At 28.7% G+C, this 23924-nt stretch overlaps 1 protein-coding gene across 3 annotated transcripts in view; it reads left to right on the top strand.

The window, feature by feature from the left end:
- Positions 1 to 23924, top strand: part of LOC136981425 (pre-mRNA-splicing factor ISY1 homolog) — a 70474-nt gene that overhangs the window by 14280 nt on the left and 32270 nt on the right. For 2 of the 3 annotated variants that reach the window (XM_067277746.1, XM_067277745.1), the window contains 3 exons: positions 5053 to 5203; positions 15151 to 15311; positions 17508 to 18078. The exons of the other annotated variant lie outside the window; for it this stretch is intronic. In XM_067277746.1, the coding sequence (XP_067133847.1) occupies positions 5053 to 5203; positions 15151 to 15311; positions 17508 to 17764 (569 nt within the window). In that variant the 3' untranslated portion in view covers positions 17765 to 18078. Of the gene's footprint in view, positions 1 to 5052; positions 5204 to 15150; positions 15312 to 17507; positions 18079 to 23924 lie in introns of those variants that run through there. 3 annotated transcript variants of the gene reach the window in all.

The raw sequence follows: 23924 nt of genomic DNA, 5'->3' as shown, positions 1-23924 counted from the left end.
TGGCAATTTTGATATTGAAGATGCACCATGTTTGGAAGGCCAGTTGAAAGCTGATAAAGACAAAATAAAGATATTGATTGAAGCAAACTGCTAATAACAACATGAGAAATCGCTAAGAGATTAAATTTGTCAAATTCAATCGTGTATGATCATTTGAAAGTACTTCTTGTTTCAAAGCTCAATATGTAGGTTCCACCTGTTCTTAAAGAAAGAGATTTTCTCTGTTACATTGACATTTATAATTTGCTTCTCAAACATCAAGAAAATGATCATTTTTGAAGTGAATCATAACTGGTGATGAAAAATGTATTGTATATAACAATGCCGAATGCATGGAGTAGAAGAGATGAGCTGGCTCAAAGCACTTTGAAAGCCAATATTCATTAAAAAAAAATTGATGCTCTCTGTTTGGTGGGATTTTAATGGAATTGTTTCTTTTTTCTTTTTTAGCTTCTACCAGGCAATTCCACAATTAATTCGGAAGTGTACTGCCGTCAACTGGACAAATTGAGTGATATCATCAAACAGAAAAGGCCAGTATTGATCAACAGAAAAGGTGTATGTTTCACTATGATAATACCAGACCTCACACAAGTTTGGTAATTTGTCAGAAACTGTTACAGCTTGGATGGGATGTGCTACCACACCCACCATATTCACCAGATCTGGCATCCTCAAATTATTATTTGTTCCGGTTTTTGCAAAATTTTTTAAATGGTAAAACATTTACTTCAAATAAGAATGTCAAAAATCACTTGGATCAGTTTTTTGTTAGCAAAGATCAGAATTTTTATGAGTGTGGAATGATGCTACTAACCGGAAAGATGGTAAAAGGTATTGGACCAAAATGCTCAATATATAATTCAATAAATTATTTATATATTATAAGAAAATTGGTTTCTTTTCCATGAAAAACATGAAGTTATTTTCCGAACAACCCAATACAAAATTTTTAAAGGATGATATGTCATTTTTTTACTTATATTTTCCTGAATTATATTATAACATTTATGAGATGTATGTTAGATTATAAGAAATTATGTATGAAATATAAAATGAACTGAAATACTAAAATATTATTTTTCTAGATTTAAAAAATTAAAATATAGAAAATATATCTTAAAATAGTGTTTTACATACATTGTTTTTGTAGGAAATTATATTTATTTTATTATTTTAATTTAACAAAGTTACATTTTATCAATGATTTATTCTCTGATTCTTTACATAGAGAAGCTACTCTCTCTCTCTCTCTCTCTCTCTCTCTCTGTTTGCCATATCAGAAATCCTGACATCGGCAAGCACCTTGTGCAGGTTAATAAGTGGTTAGTTATGGTGCCAAAGTGTATCCTGGGGGAAGTTACAACCAGAGTGGTTCCCTGTTGCCTTCTCTGGTGTGCGATATTATGTGAGGGAAAATGCCTTCTGGGAGGTCTTGTAAGGGAAACTGGCTCCTATTTAGGTGTTACAAACGTGGAGAAAACCCAGAAAACACCACATGGCTAGCCCGTCCGAGCACAGCACGAACCCGCGATCGAACTCCCAGTGTTTAGCAACAGAACTGCTCGGCCACTGGTGGGCACTAGAGAAGCTACTACAATAAATTAATTCATTAACTAAATTTCATTTTCTTTTATCAAATAATTTATTTTGTAATTTTCATTAAATTAGTTCTCAATTTTTTTTATGCTCATGATCCAATTGAATAGTCATGTAAAAATTGCAGTATACTTTATTATTGAAAATTGCAGTACAAGTCAGCAGATCAATCACAATCATGCCATAAAAGAAGCATTATGGAAATTTTGTAGATTTATGATGAAATCATACACATGGCTATTTTTTGTCTCCAAAATACTGTAGGACTCCACTGAACATGCTTTCAGTTTTATGCTATTGGCAATCCAAAAAAGAAATAAAAAAGAAATACATAAAATAGAATTTTTAATTGTGTACTAAATATATGCTGTTTTTAAGGTGCACAAAGTCTTGCAGCATCTTGCCCATTTATGCTCACTCTTTTACTGGGACGAATTGCTATGACTCACTTCATTATTTTGCGCTAAGCCCTGGAACTTGCATCAGTCTTTGGTGTTCTCACTTGTAACATGTCATGTCTGGATGATAACAGTGTTTTTCTTGGTTTCATTTATGCTAATTACTTTGCCAACATGACTGCAAAATGCAAGGATAGTTATGTTGGTTGTTCTGATAAGCCTGAATATACAGTAATAGGAACAATTAAAAGTTTAATCTTAAGTTTAATCTTAAGTTAAAATCTTAGATGTAGCCAAAAAGAAAAAGTTTGCTTCTAAAAATTATAACTTATTCTAAAAATTCTTTCAGTATAACAACAAATTTCTCTACTACAATATTTTTTCTTGTTTTGTAAAATATAGTTACAGAGGGATTTTATTAGCAGATAAAAGATTTAATCAAAAATAGAAAAACATCAATTTTGAATTGTCTTTCAAAAGGTAATATTGTCAATTCAATGATTGTATTGTCTGTGTGCTATTAGGGACTGAATGATTAATGTTGATTATCATATACAAGGGGGTACAAAAGTATATATAGAATTGTGAATCTGAGAAATATAATGTTTAGTGTTCATTATTATTATTATTTTTATCTTTTATTACTTTTCCTTATTTGTGGTTTAATGCATAAAAATATTTTTTTCTTCTGTTTTTTCCCTGCATGTTTTCCATAACAATGTTTATAACCTACTTTTGCACTCCCCTGTTTATGAATTTAAGACCTATAATAAACTTTTTTTGTCATTATCATTTTCATCTCAGATAACTCTTAGTATTTCATCATGGAACTTCAAAGTTTTGTTTAACTCAGTTTGAGAAACACTGGGCTAGATCACAGGCAGGAAACTTGCAACAGAGTGCATTTTTTTTTTTCTCTCAATCATTATTTTAATATTAATACTAGAGTTTTGATCCCTTATTCCCAATATAGACTATTAATAAAAATTTTGAGATGACTTATCAATTCCTGGTGCTGCCATTATTTTTTATTTTAAATGATAGTAAAACATTTGTGACAATTTTAAGCAAAGTTTTTATGTAAGTTATATAGAATAAATATAAAATTCTTATTTATTTTTTCTTATTTCAACAAATCAGAAAGATGAGTGTAATGATGACCTTTGCTCTATCAATGTTTTGTTATTATCATAGCACTTCATTGCTTGCTGGGCTTTTCTGTCTTTTTCATTTTGATATAGTTTAAATTAAAACAAATTTTTAATCTATACTTTAATTATTTTCTATAAGTCTTATTCACAATTTGTAATTTTTTTGAATGAATCTTAATTATATATGAAAACTTATTTCCAAATGTAAGTTATAAGTATACTTCTTCCATAATTAGATAATATATTCTAAGATGTGTATTATTAAACAAACATTATATATGCAAAAAACATTTCACATGGCTATATTATGTTTCTGCTAAGTATTAGCTAAAAACAATTGTACAAAAGTATAGATAGGTATTAGTAGTGGAGTATTTGATGGCATAGTCCCATGCATCTTTGATCTTTCTCACAGACTCAAATTCCAGTCTCTAGTATGGCCTGATAACAAAATAAAATGGTACAAATTTAATTTTTATATCACGAATTTTGAGTTATAAAAGTATGGTTTTTTTTTAATAGACATCTATTTGACTACAGTTTATGCATTCTTTGGTATTTCTGTACTGAATATATATTTACTTATGCAACTTGCTATATGATTCCATATTATCTTTCAAAAACTGGACAATTTAATCTACTCACCAAAAACCTTTTATTTCAACCAGCAGTTTGGAAATGTAACCTTATGATATCCTGCTGAAGTGAGATAAATGCTTTATAATTACAAAAAGTTTCCCACCTTTAGACTAGACCGTGAAGGAAACATTTTCTAATTGGAAAGTTTGCATTACATTTTTGAAAGATTTCTTTAAGCTACCTATTGTATTGCAAGTTGCTTAACACGTTTACGGCGTTACAAGGCACGTGTGACTCTTATGGACATGTCTAGTTAGGGCTACAGACATAATTGCGTGTTTTTTCGTGGAGCGGCGCATATGTTTTGATAACATTATTCTACAAACATCATACTTGATATATTGATATTATTTTATTATATGCAATAAAATATATTAATTTAATAGTACAAAGCACGGGTGACTCGTGCCGCCCTGTATTAAAATAGTCTACGAGTCACCCATGACTCGTAATGCCCAGCAGCTGCCTAAACGTTTATCTACTGATGCCATGAACGTGTTAAGTTACTATATTTAGCTTATCCAATATAATTTTTATGAAAAAATAAATCAAAACAATCAAAAAAAATATCTTATTGTTATAAGCTGTTTTTTAGTTTATCTTAAAAGTGAAATAGAAACTTTTAGAATTTTTTTGCTATTTTATATTATCCAAAAACATTGGTATATTATACATTTTATATTTATCAGGGCATGCTAGATGTCTAATAATACCATTTTCACTTCTAGACTAGACAGTTCTGACCACCATCATCATTTAGTAGTCATATATTTCTATTCCATTACTTTACACAATGCTGCAGTTTGAGACTTCATATATCAATCAACTCTCATAATACTATTTGAATTGAATAAATCAAAAAAATAACATACAACAAACAATACGGGAAATTATTAGTGAATTATTTTATAATTAATTTTATTATTTATTAATGCTTAAATTATTATTAAATTAAATGAACTTATTTAAACTTTACATGCATGTTTCTAATAGATTTCTGAAATGTTACAAACTTGTAAAATTTAAATTAGTATATGTTAAGTTTTCTTTAAAAATATTAAAATATATTTGGATGCTATACATTTGATTACTATGAATTTTGGTTTATAGAATTTCTATGTTGTATTAAAGCAAAGAAAATATCTTTAATATATGCAAAGGTATAAATAATAAAAACTGCAATTATGTAAAATTTAGCATTGGGGTCTGTTTATAAATTGTTCTAAGTAAAATAGAATAATTAATACATACATACTTTTTCACAGTACCTGAAGTTCAAACAAGATGGAAAGTATTGAGGGATAGATATGTCAGAGAAAAAAAGGCTGCTGAAAGAGGTGGTCATACAACACAAAAGGAACCATGGCATTTAATGAATCTACTTAGTTTTTTACATAAAGTTGTAACTCACAGAAAGTAAGTAAATTTTTATAAATATTTATAATACATATTTATTTCTAAAATAATTTAAAATTGAATTTTACCAAAAACAAGCACTGAAAATTTGAAATTATTTATATGAATACGTGCACACACACACACACACACACACACATATATATATATATATGTGTGTGTGATATGTGTGTGTGTGTGTGTTTATAAATATTTATTATATATTTATAAATACAGAGTAGAATTTTAATTATCCGAGTCCCGATTAACTGAGATCTGCATTATCCAAGGTGAATCTATAAGTGAATATACTACTATTTTTATAATTCATAAAGCTTTTCCATGAATGAACTGATTGTGCAAATATTGTTAATACTTTTAACCTTGACTGTATATCAAGCAAGTGGTTGATTCCAAGGAGACATTTTTTAAACTGGAATGCTTTTCAATCAATATTTTTGAGGTTTTGGACTGACATATAGTCATTTGTTCTTAATCCAATAGAGAATATTTTAAGTTGTGGTAAGAGCAATTTGTAAGAGTAGATCTAGTTTTCCTATTTTATTGAAACTTTAAAACAATCTACAGTAAATCTTTGAAATATAATGTGGTTCAATAGTGTAAAAAATTGATCAAATCAACATTTGAACCTTTTCACATTATTTTGCTTTTCCAGTATCAAATGTCTTTTTTAGCACGTGTGTAAAAGTGAAACTGAATAATGAATTACTGTTTCTAAACTTAATTCTGATTGTCTTCTCATTTTTATCTAATAAAACTAAAAATTTTGAGGGAATACATGGTTTTGTCTAATTAACATTAACATCACTTACTCCAAATTAAAGATAAGAATTATCAACAATGCTTGTATTTATTTTTGATAATTCATCACTAATTACTTTTTTCTATATGCAGTGATGTTTTTTTTTAACTCTGAATCATCCAATGTCTGAAGCAATTTTTCCTGTGGATAATGGAAAGTCAATTAGTCCATTTCCAGACCCTAAACAATACCCATTTTGGTAAACTTAAAATAGCAATCACACATAGAGTGAAGATCCTTCTTACTCGTCTCGTGATCTTTACAAATGTTCCGTTAGAAGGTCCGTCGGAAAGTCACACCTCCACACTCAATGATTAGTTATATACAGTTTATTTACAAATATTTACAAAGATATACACTATGCAATAGCATTACGTACACTACAGTATCGGAGCTGTGATGCAGCACGTCGACTTAGCTGGCCTGGGAACACGAGTCACTCTTCCGGAGATGGCTTAACCTCGTGGCCGTCCGTCTCTACAACAACCTTTCTCCAGAGGACTTTCCAAGAGGAGAACACTCTCTCTATCCGCCTCAAAGGTCTGCCTGTTGTTAGAGACCGCCACGTACCAGGTCCCTCGCCCTTTCTCCTCGCTTTTTTGCCACCCTTCCAATTTAAGGGATTCTGGCACTGCTTCCTGCGACCAATCACTTCCTTCCCCTTCTTAGAGCCTTCCAAGACGTCCGCCCTATCTCCCGCCGACGTAGCTCACATTTGCGTCAGTGCTTTATTTATTTTTGTTTTCTCAAGCTGGCCGGCACGTGGCCAACACATTGACCCTTAAGTGGGGACGCTCCACCTTTGATCCTTCCGGCCGTTTATGGCCCCAGCTCCAGGTGGGAGCAATTATCTCAGTCGGGCGATTTCTTTGACTCAGGCCGCCAAAGGCGACCTTTACACATAGTTTATGGTAAAAGTAACAATTAAATGCCTTAATAATAAATGAAAACATGAAAACCATAAATAAAACACTGTATACTGTACTCTACTAGATATGTAATGTTGAAAAACTTCAGTTGATGTTTATTGATGTAGTCAGCCTGGGTGAGCAGTTTGAGCAATGATATGTCTCAAATGAAAGATTATAAGTGATTTAGTGTTGAGAAAAGAAAAAAATATGAAGAAAAAGTACAGATAAAAAAGAGAAGTGTAATAAAAAAATTAAATTAAAGTAAACGAAAAAATAAGAAATAAAAGAGTAATATAATAAAATCAATTGGCATTTAAGCGGGAAAAGCCTTGAATAAATTGGAGTTGCTCATTAAAAACAACTGCATTTGAGATTTTGTCCTGTCTTCACTGAGGGAACTGCATCTGAAACATAATGTCAGTGAGTTGCTTGAGACGACTAAAAAACATGTATTTGAAATAGTTACATAAAAGTTGAAAATATCTAATGGGACAAGAGGAAGGAGTTGAGCCAGTTTAATCCTTAGCAGGGTCAGTAGCTCGTATTCAGGTCCGCCTCAGATGTGATCTCGGTGTAATACCACTATGTTCCACTATGCTGACCCCCTGCAGAAAAACCGAATCACCTGGCAAAAGACAAAATTGCTTTGTCTCCACCAACCATTAGGCCTATGTGACATTAGTGCTGTGGTCTCCATGTGGGGTATGCAGAGTGATACTTGGAGGTATGCCAAGTTTCTCTAATGTATATATTATATTATAGGGGGTACAACTTATAATTATTTTTATCTTAGGGGTATGCAATCAAAAAAGTTTGGAGATCACTGAATTAGTATACGTAGAGTTGACATATTTTTGGAAGATCCCTAGAATACATCAAAAATTGATAAATTCTTTTTCTGCTACTGTCCCATTTAAGTGAAAAATTGTCCCAATTAAGCATTTAAATTATGTATTCCCGTTATTAGAGCTAGGTAATGTGTTGCCATCTAGTGGAAATGAGGAATGTTCCTTTTTTCTTTAGAATTTGTATAACTTTTCTGTAGTTCAACCAAAATTCACCAAACTCTGGAAAAATATCAAGCAACTGTGCACCTTTATATTCCAAAAAACAACAGCCAAAAATATAAAAATGCTTTTTTGTTATTAAGTGTCAGTGGAGAAAGTTGACACTTTCGCTTTTTGAATATATCTTTTCTCAGAGTAGATTATATTTTACAAAAAGTATTTTCGACAAAGGATGAGGTTATGCTTGAGCATTTTGACACCAAAATCATGAAAATCTAACATGGGAATTATTTTTAAAAACTCTGACAAGAAAGTGAAAATGATACCCGAGTAGCTTGTGCTTTGCCCAGGCAAAAATACTGTGTAATAAAATGAAAATTGCATTTACTGGTTGCACACCATCAACTTCAGCATATTAATCATGCCCACCAGATTTGTGACAAGTGTACTGCTTTCATGCATTCCACTAAGTACCTTTTTCATATGAATTGTTGATATTACAGCCTTTCTTGTACTTGTTAGATTTTTTTGCTTCTACACAACTTCTCAGCTGTCATGATTAGTAAGTAAAGATGATATTTGGTTGAACAGAAAGTTTTTGCATATTTTTAACAGCTGTTGTTACGTAACATAAGTGTGTGATTTAATTATAATAGTTGTGAAAATTAGCACATTATTTCTAATTTGAGATTGTTCAGAAGCTTATTTTATGCTTCAGGTACATTTTTTCACTGCATTTACAGTTCAAACCTTGAAGCATCATTCAAATTCCAAAGCAGATTTTTGTTGAATTTGGCAGTCATTCAAAGCATGGGTATCGCTATACTATGTATGCATGTGTGAAGACTTGAATGATTTTATGCTAGATAAATATAGTAATAAATTAATGCATATATATTACAAATAAATATACATATAAATTTATGTAGTCAATACTCAAATATAAGATGTACTGTACATATTTGCATTAAGAAAAATTTTGTTCACAAGTAAAGTAATGCATTTTATGGCATATAAGATACATCTCCATTTCAGCCCAAAATATTTAGGAAAAAGTATTTAATATATTTAAGGCATCTTACACTGCCTTTGGCATTCAGAATCAAGTTTTTTTTTTTTACTGTATTCTGATTTTTAAAAAAAGTAAAATTAGAATGCACACCAAACTATACCTCAGTGTATAGAACACAGAATTCAAAAACATACATAGATATACATCATGACATGTCACATTCAAATATAAAATTATTGAATACAAATTGGGTTTGAAGGAAAGGTAAATAGAAAATATGATAAAAATTAAATAAATATATAAATATTAATAGAATAAACAATAATGGAAAATTAAGAAAAAAATATACAAAAATTAAATTAATCCATACACATCATATGTTCTGTTCAAATTTATGTTCCATCAAATGAGAAACGTTGACTGGAACTGAAATCAAATGTACAGCACCTTTAACATATCCAGTAGGAAGTCTTTAATAGCTTAAAAATGTTTTCGGCTGCGTTAATCAGCCTTCGTCAGTTAAACAAATACTAACAACGACTCAAATTCGAATTTACAAAAAACGGCGTTCGAATTTACAAAAAACCGCGACTGCGCATAGACGGGTCTATGCTACAAACAGAATAAAAGAAGAAATTAATAAATGGCAATAAATACAAGAATATGATGAGACCGTAGTAGGTTCCCTCTCTTTCCCGTGCCAAAGTGTAATGTTATTCGACAAGTGACTTCCAGGCAGATGATAGGCCATCCACATCTCGGTGGTTGATGCAAAGTGTAGATAACTACGCTTTATGTATCTCTATTTTTTCCATGTATTTGACAGCCTGCCTGGATCGAGTGGCTCTTATGATGGAGGCCTTATCCCAGTACACTGTTATATCATGTTGTCTAGCAAAGGTCGCTAGGACTGTGCTGTCACTGTCACTGTTTACCGAGTACTTATGCTCTTTTATCCTCTGTTTCAGGTTACGTAACGTGGCACCTACATACACAAGATCGGTGTTAAAATGATGATCTTTTATCGGTATCGAATATACCCTTGTTAACTCACTCGAGTGATCTCTCCTCTTGTCGTTTCTCAATAGTCGGTAAATTGTTGGATTTCGCTACGTGCAGGTTCTTCTCCCTGGCTACATTTTCGACAACCTTATTAAAAAAGGGCATATAGCTCAACACAACCGTTTTCTGTGGATCTCCGTCATTTTGCTGCCGGCTATTCTTCTGCAATTTAGTAATTAGACGATCAACAACACTCCTTTGGTAGCCATGCTGTGCAGCCACCCTTCGTATGTAGGCCAACTCCTTCAAAGTGTCTTGAATACTTGAGCAGTGGGTGTAAGCCCGTTTGACCCAGGAACAAAACGCCGCCATTTTAAACTGTCCAGGGTCTACAGAGTTACTGGGGATGATGAGGGGCTGGTACACCGGTTTATGGTAGACACTCGTTCTTATCTCCCCTTCTTGTGCAGGTGATCGACAGGTCCATGAAATTAACAAGAAACTCACTCTTTTGATCCAATTCCACAGTTAGACCGTACGGGTTGTGGTTGATTACGTCTATGAAGCGTTGGATGTTACGATCATTAGCCCAGAGGATGAAAATGTCATCGATGTACCTGATATATATTAACATGTCGCTCTGGAATAACGGTAAGATATCATGTTTGAGGTTGCGTAGCACCATCTCACAGAGGACTGTGGACATGGGGCTTCCCATCAGGACACCCCTTCCTTGTATATAAATTTTCTCATCAAACTTGAAGAAAGAAGAGTGGCAGACCAAATCCGCTAACTCCAAGATATGCATGTGATATTTGTGGGAATTCACGACGTTGGTGAACAAAAAGTCTCTTAAGGCACAGAAGCATGGTGGAAGCCTTATGGACGGGTATGGGGACTTATAGTCCATAACAGTCATGATTTCTCTGTCTGTCAACATAACATCCTCCAGCTTTTGCACCAGTTGTAAAGAGTAAAAAAAACTCTTTACAACTGGTGCAAATTAATGCAGCCGAAAACGTTTTTAAGCTATTAAAGACTTCCTACTGGATATGTTAAAGGTGTTGTGTTTGATTTTATGTTCCATCTTCAGAACTGATCATGGCCTTTGAATAAGGTTGAAAACTTTAGTTTGTCATTTAATTTTTGATCTCTGTTCGATTAAGGTGTAGTTTGGTGTTTGTATTAGGGGCTGTCCATAAATGACATCCACACTGGAAAAGAGGGAGAGGGTTACGACAAGTCAGACAAAGGGAGTTGAACATCAGTGGACATTGATTTATTTCATTAAATTTTGTACAGTTTACACATTTTAATATATTTATTTCAAAATTTCTTGTATGTTTTGTTTCTGTTTGTTATCTCTCATTCATAAAGTGATAAAAGTTGAGGTTGAAGGAGGTTGAGTTTTGTTGGATGTCTAAACACTGGAGGGGTTATGGAAACTTGGACAATCTGGGACAGTAGGGAGAGGGAGAGTAAAAATTTCAAGAAAAATGTGGATGTAATTTATGGACAGCCTTTTATTAACAACATTCAGTGTTTAAACTGTGATTAACATTAGAATGCACACTTTTACTTATAAAAAAAAACAGGAGTTTAAAAGAACATGCTCACCATTAAAATATTCTACCTGAATACATGCAAAAGCAACTTAGTTGTAACAAAAAAAAAATAATAATAATTGTTTTGCTTTTTTATAACAAGCAAAAATTATTATAAGATTGTCACATTGTCAGGCTGCAATTTTTAATTAATTTAATTTAAAATATATGCTCCCTATCTCAAATTGGTGTTTTCCTCTATACATCATACTTTTCTTGATAACAAGAGTCATGCTGGTTATATATGTAATTTCATTATGGGGAAATTTTTGAATTAAAATCACATGACTTCTGGTGTAGACTGGAAGTTCATATATAGTTAATTGGGACCTCATCTCCTAAGCTTTCCATATCTGGTCTCAACTTCGTCTATCTAACACCATTCTCAAGAGTAAGGAAGGACAGATGGATGACAGTGGAAATTTATAGGTCTACAATTTTTTCAAATTGTAGCCCCATAATTATAACATGTTCAATTAAACAGTAACATTTTTATTCAAGAGTTGACAAAGTAGAGAGGTTACTTGTAGCCTACTGAAGGCTGTTTGGGGAATTCATTAAACTATAAGAAATTGCAACTTTACATGTAAAATGCAGTGTGATTCCAGCCTTTGTTTTTAAACAAAATCATACCTTATATGCTATAAAATATGGCAATTAATTTATGAAAAGTGATAAACATATAGTAGAACTTAGACAATTAACTATCCTATGTATTAAAAATTTTTCAGTGAATTTAATTGATTTCTTTGAAAATATTAATTTCTATTTTTATGTTAAATATAGTACTTGACAACTGGATGGCTGGGGCATCTGTTGAAGTGCCAGAAAAGTCAAACAAGAGCCCTTGCCAGCTTTTTTAAAAGTACATGACTTAATTTCACATTGTTTTACATTTCCTTTTATATGTTGTTTAAATGTATTAAAATACATATTGTGAGGCCAGGAGCTCACCCTTCAAAGGAAAACTGGTTATCGAAGTAGAGTCACTAAACCAATGACTTATTTTTGTAAACAGAATTGGAGCCACAAAGAAATGGGGTGCAATACAATTTAATTGTCACATTCCAAGATCTAATTGACACATTCCCAATCGTAGATCATGACGGAGAGTAGGAGATCGACAGCTGTAGAAATTTTGGTGGTCACCTTATACAGAGTTCAAAGCAGAAAATGCGAATGCTCCTTCAGAGGGGGTGGCAGCTGGGACCGTATGAACCCAGCTGCATCTTCTCTAAGACAGGAGAAAAAAACACTGATGGGAATTTACAGGACAGTTGCTCAGGAAAGTGCATCACCTGATCCAGGAGGTGCAGTCTGGACAAGGATGTTTGACAACCCTGCAGCCTGAATTGTGTCCCTGGCAACAGGTTGGGGACCAATAGAATTACGGAAGACCATTGTTTCAGACCAACCAAAAAGCAGGATTTTGGGCAAAGACGGGATAAAAGCCCAAAATTCCAAGGACACGATGAGTCGTTGGTCAAGATTGTCCATGCTGGAGTTTTGTGCTTCTGGCCAATTCCTTAGATATTGTAAATTAAAACTAATTTGTTAATAATTACATACACAAGTTCAATTGTACAGTATTAATTTGTGTCACTCCATAGTTTTGTGTTGACTATATTCACTCTGAAAGCAATTCAAAAATAGTTTCATTGATATGTTTTTCTCACATATATGGTATTTTTCTTAATTATCTTGAAAAATATGTAAATAGGATTCAACTAGAATAAAGAAATTTTAAATTAGAGAAAATAACCAGCAAAATAATTGAATGATGTGAAATTGAAAGTATCTGAAAAGAACGAAGAGTATCTGATAGTCATACTATTTTTTCACACATGTTAAAAAGTTTATTCTCCAAACTCCATTAACAACTACATATCTGTTACCAAAACTGTTAATATCTACTTAAAAATCAATGCAATGAATATAATAAAAATACCATTAGCCCATAAGGTATGGGCCTAACATATCTGGATGTGTCCATGAAAAATGCATGAGTTTTCTGATTTGGCCTTGAATTATAATTTTCCAGAATGGCTGGCTTTACCACTTCAGCCATCTAGTTGTTGGTGTCAAATGGTTTGTTGTTTACTTCAAAGTGAATTTCAAAATTATGAATATAAATTTCACTATATAAAAAAGAAATTGTTTTGAGAATAAATTAAGTGTGTTGAATAGTATTGAATTTTGAGACAGAAAGAAAACTACAGAATAATTAAAATAATATTAAGGAAGTGTCATCTTGATGACTTGTGCTCAATGAAGGCAGGAAGTGCATTGATTTATTGATTTGCTCATCTGTATTTTTTTCAAATTTGCTTTTTTTTTAATTATAAAATTAATGTGTATTTAGATGAACAAAGACTAAGAAAAAGCTGAGCAGTTATTTTATTGAATAGTAAATTCAGGATTGAATGAGATTTCTAAGAGAAACTTTATTGTCAAGAGTCTCTTGTCATTTGAGTCAGCAAACATTTTCTTATAAATTTTTTGCATAGAGTGGACACTGTCTATTCTATGCAATAAAAAATAATGTTGATGAAACACATGCACTATAACTCAAATAATAATAATAAATACATAAATCTAAATGTGTAAAATCATAAAAACACTATGCAATGAAATCAGACCTTCTGACATTATTACAGATAGCTAAATTATTTGAGATAAGTTTGTACAGAACTGAAATATTTATGAATGTACATAATTTCATATCTTATTTCTTGTATTGAAGTTTCATCATAAACATCATGAAAATTGTTCTTTCAATTTCTTAATTTTTTATACACTTACATTGTTATTGTCATTAATAGTATGCAAAATACTCTGTAAAATTTACATTATTTCATAAAACAGTGAAATGCATTGTATTTTTTTGAATTCTCTAAATGGAAGAAGAGAAATGATATGCTGTAAAGAAAATTAACATTTGAAATAAGCTTTATGATAGCAGCCCTATACCAATTTACACCCATGACAGTATGTGTGTGTAAAATGTTCATATTACCATTTTCATTATATCAAACAGTGTCATTTACTTTTACTTTTATGTAACTCATACACAATAAAATCCACCATCGTCAAAAAATTTCAGAAAATTTCCAAGTTACCAAAATTCATTATACTCTCACAAACAAAGTTATTTAAACAGAGGGCTATGAAAGGTTTTTATATATTTGTTATTTAATTCTTAATATAAAAACACTTTTTTCTGTTTTCTTCATGTCCATATTCAAACTTTCTATTTTTTTTCATCTTGATAATTTTTTCTCAAAGGTAGGCTGTAGAGACTTTTGCTAATTATTATACTATTACTTATGCTCCATAATGAATTTCATAATAAAAATAGTTTGTGCATTGAAGGTCAGAATTACCTTTTTGGATGCACAAGGTAATTCAAGGGTGAATCTGACCATTCAACAAAAACACGAGTTCTTAAATATTAAGTTTGTGTAAAAACAAGATCTACTGTATTATTTTTTAAGAGAATTAAGATAAAAATCATATTTATGTATTATTTTAAAACTAATTTTTTCAACTTTTAAAAGATTTTTGTATATTTCTCATTAAATTTATTGGAAACCTTACATAATTTTTTAGATGCAAATCAACTAATAGAAATCTCTCTCTCTCAAAAATGCCCAATGTTCAACCTGAGGATGTTCCAATGGATCCACAACCAGCAGATTTATTAGATGTTTGTCTTCTTGATGTTGATCTCAATTCACCAGGTGATAGTGTTGTAACTGGAGTGTTATCAGGTTAGTTTATCAGTCAATATTTCCTCAAATGATATTTTGAATGTAATAATAATATGAATAATTTATTTATTCATATTTATTTTCACATATTTTTGCTCTTGGTTGCATACTATATCAACACAAGTGAATTAGCTTTAGACATTACTGCAGATGGATGAAAAAGACAAGTCTAATATGAAGATCATTCAAAAGGAGATAGTTTCTGAACTGGACTTTACTCTGTCAGTAGTCTGCAGAGTGGCTGGACATAAAGTACACAGAAGTGGGTGTCACACATCATTACTGAAAAAACAAGCATGACTGCATTTCCAAGTATGCCTTTGCTGAATTGATTTCAGAACTGCTCTTTTGGTTGAATTATGTTAATGTTATGGACAACTTCCTTATGCACTCATGTTTGTTGCACTTCAAATGTAAGAATACCACTATATCTGAAAATTAATATGAAGAAATAAAAGTTTTATTTCTTATTTAACATTCAAGATTTAAAAATTTAATTTTTTCAAGTTAAGACTACAATAGAACAATATCTTCCATATGAATAATAATGGTATATGTAACATATATTAGTTTATTAGAAAGTGTAGAGTTATAGTGGGCAAGGCTAACATTAAAATTGGACTTTTAACAAAGACTCAACCCAAGACAAATACTCTGGTATACCTATGCTGTCAAATGCTATACAAATGTCAACATAAAGAAAGAAAAAGATGATTTACCAATTATTTGCTTACATCATTGTAATTTCAAGAAATGATATATTAAGATAAAAGTTTCTGAACAAAAATATGAAAATTGCTTAAAAAATTATGAAAGATGTATATTCTTTGAATGAATTGTATACATTATTGAAAAATTTAAGGAATATAATTTCACAGAAATCTTGGAGTAATATTACATGAGTTATTTTTTTCTGAGAGGAGAAAACCTATTCCTGCTATTAATATCATTACTGTTTTTACTATTATTGGTATTAATACTATTGAAATTGTTGCTTTTTGTTTCTAGAACTTTTGGCAGTTTTACAAACATGTCATCATTTTTGCTTGTTGACTTAGTTTTGGTTGTTATACAATTGTGCCAGAATAAAGGTTAGTTCACACTGATTGAATAGCAAAAGTAATTTTTATTTGTTTAGTGGAATTGATCCACACAACCAATAGCGATTATGAATTTTAAGCAGCCAATCATTTGCAAGCAAGAGAAAATGTCATCTTGAGAAACAAAATGGCTGCTACTGATATTCCGTTGATAACTATGTTCATTTATTTATTGAGAAAAAAGAGATACATGAAATAGAAAACAATTCTGGGTAAGAAGAATATTAAAAAAACTGTGAATTACAACATCTGCTCTCTTGCATGAGGAAGTTTCTATAGCCATTTTGAAAACGAGAACCATGTGACAACTAGCAGGAATACAATTGAAGGCAAAAAATTTTTGCTAGCAAAAAGTTTGACAGTTCCAAACTTCAAAGTGATTCATGAAATGGTAAAATTTGCTGGAAACAATGTCATGCCTAATGTGTTACTCACTTTGTTTTTTGCTTTCACCAGCAAATCATGCTCAGTGTGAACTAAGCTTAAGTTAATTTTCTTTTTTTAAATTATTTAATTTTTAATTTTTCAATTTCTAACATAGACTTGTATGACAGATTTTATTTAGAAACTTTTTGTAATATAAGTTTTAATTATATTTTTAATGTTTTTACTTGTAAAAATAATTGTAGGTTTAAAAATAATCTAAATTAAATAAAAAATGTACTTATGGATAAAGCATTATTTTATTACATTTTTATTTTAGTATATTAGTTTATATGGAGTGTGTATTTTGATAATTTTTAATCATTATAAAACACTTTCAGTGTTTTATAATGATTAAAAATTGACTAGGAATGAGTAATTATAATTTGATTTATTTATCTAAAAAAAATTAATTAAATATTTGCAAACTTTTAAAAATCCTTTAAAGCTTTGGAATATCAGTATTGTAATAATATAAAAAAATACTGAAAATAATTGATTAGCATGATATCATTGAGATATCAATGAAATGTACCATAAATATTAAATTAATATTCTTTAATCTTTTTGTGTCATAGTTTGAATAAATTTCAATTACAACAATTTTATAATAGAAGGATTTAGACTTTTTTAAATATATTGTTGTTAATAAATATTAAATTTTTTGATTTAGAATCATCTGATAGCAACTGTCAGCAAGCTAAAGGCAAACGAAAAAGACATTCTCCAGACTTGAATGTTTCTAATGAAATTGGATGGCAGACTCTAGGAATAAATGGTGATATAATTCCAAAACAGTATGATGAAAATGATTTATTTTGTATGAGTTTATCACATTCATTGAAGAGGCTTTCACCCCAGAAAAGAGCATCAGCAAAAATAAAAATAATGCAATTATTATATAGTTTTGAATTTGGTGATGAACTTTAAATATTTTATAGACTGAAATTTGTATATATACATAAATCATTCATTTCATAATAGCATTATATGCAATTACTTTAAATAAATGAGCTATTTTTAAATATACTTTTTAAAATAGTAATTACAAATTGTACTCTTTCTTATTCTGATAGAATTTCCATCAGAATAACTAGCCAGTACCTGTCATCACAAATATTGTTCATTTGTTAAAATTATCTTACATTCAAAAAGTTTAAAATTTTTGTTTTCATTCCATGATATTCAAAACATGTATATCATTTAGTTAGTTTTGATTGGTTGATTTATTTTAAGACGTAATATGGGAAACTTTCATTTTTTCTTATAAAAAATTTTTTATTTTTATCTTTACTTTTTAACAGTGCTATGAAAATATCACTTATATGACAACTGTCCAATAAAAATAAGTTGATACAAAAAAATAAGAATCTTATTTTCAGTCATTTTTCTTAGTGTTTTACTTTGAACTTTATAGTTTGAAAAATGTATAATTAATGATGAAAATCCAAAAACTAAATTATTTTATTACTAAGATTTAAGATTTGTTTATTTTCATACAGATATATTTTATTTATAACATTTAGATGAAATTAATAATAGAAATTGAAATATTATATAACAAAATTAACTTTCAATATATAATGATTTAAGTACAACAATTTGATCATTTTGATCAGTGGCATCAGAGATGAAATTATGATAGATATTAAACAGTATGTAAAAATAAGATTAACTTAGTTGGTTAAAGCAATGCTATATATCTGAATCTCATTTGATATATAATTGAAAATATTGTTATTATTACATAAATATTGTGTGAAATATTATTACTGAAATAATTTGAAAAATAGTTCAAAATACTTCAACAAACAGAATATTTCGACCAGTAAAAATTCTTATGTAGATATATAAAGAAACATTTGAAATTATTAGTGAAAATCTTGTTTTAATAATTGCAACAATTTTTATAAACTAGGTCTTTTCTTTATTTCATATTCATATTTTTATTTTGAAATACAAATTTGAACACAAAATAAAAAAAATTAGTCCCAAAAAACTAGTTACTTTATATTACTATTATATTTTTATTTTCAAGTAGTATAATAAGGTTAATACTTGAATTTACATAAAACAGTAAAATTTGCAATGATTATTGAATTTTTTAGTTGACATCCAAAAATACATTGATTGAGGGAAAAAATTGAAATAAAATCATTTTAATCGTAATAAAAGAAATGCAAAACATAATTGTTTATTGAAAAATATTCTTTGAGTGTAACTAATGTGTACAATTAAATTTTTAATTGTTTTATTAAAGGTTTATCATATTTTTCAATAAACTGTCAAAGCTATAAAATCAAAATTCTATAAATTGCAAAAATAATAATTTAAATTGGAATTGTTAGTGATCTTAAAATAGTGATTTATTACATATGAAATTGGAAATCATTAGAATAAAATACATTATAACAAAATTGAGATATTTATGAAACTTGTTCTGCTCTAAAAAACATTTTTATTTTAATGAAAATTAACTTTAAATTAATAAAAATTTATTTACTAATAGTTTTGTGATCACAAATTATTAAAAAATTTATTGTCTTAATAACTTTTGTTCAGAGGTTTTTAAAGATAGTACTAGATTAAGTAAAACCTGATTTATCTGTATGATTATAAGCAAATAAATCTTTTTATTTTTTATTATAACACTATCATTATTGTAATAAAATAGTGATCAAGTAAAAATTATTTTATTACTTATTATTTGAATAAGTAGTTTAAAAAAGTTTTAATATTTTAGTTATTTTGTACTTTTACCCAATTTTGATATTAATCTTTCCAATTGCTGTCTGAAGGTTTTAGAAGGAAAAATAATTTAGTAATTTTAATTTACCAAATTAAATTTATAACTGCAAAAAATTTACATAATTTTATCATAATTAAATTTTAGATAAATACTCAATTTGCCTGAAAAATGAGATTCAGTAAAATTCACAAGAAGAAAAATAACTTAGAAAACTTATTCATTATAGCTGATTTTAATATGTAATTGCTAAAGTCTGAAATTAATTTTGTCATTTGAGAAATTTAATTCATTGTTCATTTGCTCAAAGATAATTAAGAAATACTCACATTGTTAATATTGTAATTTATTTTGCATTATTTAAACTACTTACGATTTATGAATAGTGTTTTAACTGTTACAAAGTAATAAAATAGTTAAAGCCTTTATTTTTATCCTCCTTCATTTAATTGTTTTATAAAGTTTATTTAATGTTTTTGTTATTTTCTGTAATTTATGTTTCGAATTTGATTATTTATAAAAGTTAAGTTGAATTATGGTCTAAATTACTCATAATTTATCTATCATAAATAGCTACACATTTATTTGAGATACTGTTTCAGTTACTTTAATTCTTTACAAAATCTGTTTTTTTTTTTTTTTTTGAGAAATTGTTTTACAGTTAGCTTTGTTACATTTTATCAATCAGCATGTCATTTTAAAGAATAATAACAACATATTTTATGATTTAAAATGAGAGATACTTTATTTGAGATATTATTTGGGTCAAATCATCAAAATAAATCACTTAAAATTAAGTATGATTTGTAGATGTGAAGCTTTCCAATATGTAGCTTTTATTAATAGTTTTACATGACCTATATTATTAAATTGATTAAGTTTAAAATGTGTAAAAGGATTAAAGACAAAATTATTAATTAATTGGAAACAATTATAAAAGTGATGAATTGAATACTAGATAATTTCAAATTAAGAAATAAAAATATTCAATAAGAAAGAGAGAGTTAAAAAAAATTTGACTAACATAACAGATTATTCCTTCTTTCTGCACATTGGTTCATCTGTTTAAATGTATTGTTAGTTCTTTGATTATCTACTTTTCTTGTATGCTCACAGTTCTTGATTTCTTTATTTGCAAAACATTTCACATTGCAATTGTTTGCATAGCTTTAACATGGACTTTTGTATTTTGGAGTTTAGTAGTTGATTTACTGGACTAAATATCCAGCTTTCAGAAAACCAGTTATATTTGAAACTGGCTAGTTTTGAATTTGCTGGGCTGTAGTACAGCTATAGTTTGTCACTAGGCCACTTTGTTTTTAGTGGCATACCCATTGCATGATGCCAGTTCTAGTGTGACTGCTGGCATACAGTATGTTAAAAACAGTTTTGTTCGTACTTTCCATTGTTTGTTTTCTATTTTAAGTATACATTTAAGTTGTGGCCAGAAAATCGGAAGATTCAGAAATCTGGATCCGTTCTAGTTCAAAGCTTACCAGATATTTGGTTCTTTTGTATTATTCAAAATAAAAACATGGTTCGCTTAAATATTTTACTTGCTATTTCTTTTTTTATTATGGAATCTCAATAACGTTGTTGTTATTATCATCATCAAATCTTTAATACTTTCACATTTTGTATATTCTAATAAATAAATAAATATATATATATATATATATATATATATGGGTATCCCTCATACAACATGGTAGTTATGTTCCAAAAAAGTGCCATATTATGCAAATCCATGCTATACAAAACAAAGGATTAATGCAAAACATATAGTTATGTTCCAGAAGTTAGCAAAAGTATACTATTCTTTTTTGTTACTAAGAAAAGTATGTTTATTGAAGCAATCGATAATTTATTTCCAATCAATAATTAATTAACAATTACAATTAAAAGTACTATATTATGCATTAATATTAATTTTAGTTAAACGAGGGCAACTTCTTTTTACAAAATATGCTGAGATGACAATTCTCAGCCTTTTTGTTGATCTTGATCAAGTATCAGCAACATTTTCATATTGTTTATTTTTATCATGAAAATTTTTATGGATGATGAAATAAAAATATGTTGTTAATTGAAAATTTGTTCAGTTGAGTACTGAGCAACTTTTTCCAGAATTTGTGTTTGAATACTGAATTGTTCAAGTACTGAGATATCACTGTATGTTCATCATTTTTATGAATGAAATAATCATTTGTAGGTAAGTAATACCTATGGTTAAAAAAAGTTTAATAACACTTTACCTAAAATTGTTTAAATTTTACTAAATACAAAGATTAATCTATAAAAAGAAAACTCAGTGACAGTTTTAAGGGCTAAAGCCTGAAAGCAACAACAATGACACCTGGTTGATAGGAAAGTTAGTGGAATTTTTTTTCTTCCTTGTCCTATCAGTTTCCATTAAAGTAAACCTGATGAAAAGCACAAAATAATTTGAAAATTTCAATATTCTAAAATCTGTGGGCAAATTTGAGACAGTGTGTGCTTGCTTGAATAAAAAAAAAAAATCATGAATAACAATGTTTACACTTAAAAATTGTGAAATTTTGTATGGAGGATTTCCAAAACCTTGTTAGAACAAAACGTGTATATGGGGGGATATCCCCAATTTTCAAACTGTTGTATGGGGGATACCTGTATATAGTTTTTCCCCTCTCAACATTATAAGTTTTGGCATATTAAATGCTAATTCTCAAGACAATTGTTTATGATCTCTACTTTCAGTTTGAGTGATTTAATATCTTTTGCTAATGTTCATTTTCAAATACTGCCTTATATACTTGTAGTTTATCTTTAATATGAAACTTTTTAGTTTTGTTAATGTTTGTTGACTCTTATAGGTAGTTGTAAAAATTATATCTGCATTACAAAACTTTAGTGCAGATTTTGTAATTTTGAACTTGATTTATGATCCTGACTGAATATTAAAAAGTTTAGAACAAATTATTAATTAAATTAAACTGATTAAATTGCCTTAAAAATTTTTCTAATTGTTAACCTAATCAGAAACAAAACAATGACCAAATTTTGCAAATTTGTATTTACTCATTGTTCTTGAATAGGTAATAAGTAATTTGATTTGATTTAATTAGGCTGTTGATAACTAGATATGATTAATTTTTCAATTTTTGTTTTTGAACAAATATTGGGTTGGAAAGTAAGGATAAGAGTTATATTGTATTTAAGATTTCTGTTAAGATTTTTTTGTATAGATTTATAAGAATTTTTCCAAGAAAATCTCTGTGTTAATTATATTATTATATTGGAATATCAAGACTAATTTCATTTGGTCAGATTTATTTAAAATTCAAAAATTCTTTGATGCAGTTAATTTTCTAATGTTAACTAGCTCTTTATTTTATTATGCATATTTGGTGTATCAGTTATTTTGCTCATTCACCAAACACATTAATTAATATATTGTATTTCATTAATATATTTAGAATAAATAACATTGTGATTGCTTCATTACAAATCTCAAATTTGAACACACATTCTTCAATTTTTTATTCATTTGTATTGCATATGAATAAGCATTATCATAGATTTCCTTACTAGATTATATTCTAGTCAAGCTATCATTGTTTATTATTGCACATTGTATGTACAATCATATATAAGCACATTGAATTTTTTTGAATGCATTTTCATACATTAATGTCATCTCAGAAACTAAAAGTACAAATTTGTAGATGTACTATTTTTACTTTCCAGTCCATTTTAGAGGAAAATAATAAATTATTGATTTTCAAGATAAAATTGGCATTGTTACTCATATAATAATTATAACAGATTCATTATCTGCATATATTTGACTGCCATCAATTTACATATCAAAACGGTGTTTAAAATATTATGTAGCGATAATACTGAATATCAGCCTTAATTTTTATGTTAGAATATAATGTTTTATATAGAATTTCCAGTTGCACTGAAATTAAAAATTTGAATATCAAAGTCATTTTAGTTCAAAAAACGCTTGGAGAAAAAGAGGTTTTTATTAACTTAGAAATTAAAATAATTTTATATGAAAGTTTTAGTATTAAGATATAAATTTCAAAATTCATTTCATGACAACTATGAACTAATCACACAATTTTTCAATATAAATTATATAACATTGCAATTATTGATAACAGTCCAATTATATACATTGAGGGAAGAATTAATTTTGTACTTCTCTGTGATGTTTATAATGATGAACTTGTTTTATATAGATTTCATCTATATAATTTTGCACTAGCTTTTTACTAAATAGCTGATAGATAAAAATTGAATAGAATTGTTTGTCAGAAATTTAGAATAAAAACTTTTTAAAAGGTTTTATTACTT

Source organism: Centruroides vittatus, unplaced genomic scaffold, assembly GCF_030686945.1.
Source record: "Centruroides vittatus isolate TY-2023 unplaced genomic scaffold, ASM3068694v2 contig_754, whole genome shotgun sequence".
NCBI lineage: Eukaryota > Metazoa > Arthropoda > Arachnida > Scorpiones > Buthidae > Centruroides > Centruroides vittatus.
The sequence above is the reverse complement of the archived record's forward strand: the minus strand, read 5'-3'. Positions and strand labels throughout refer to the sequence as shown.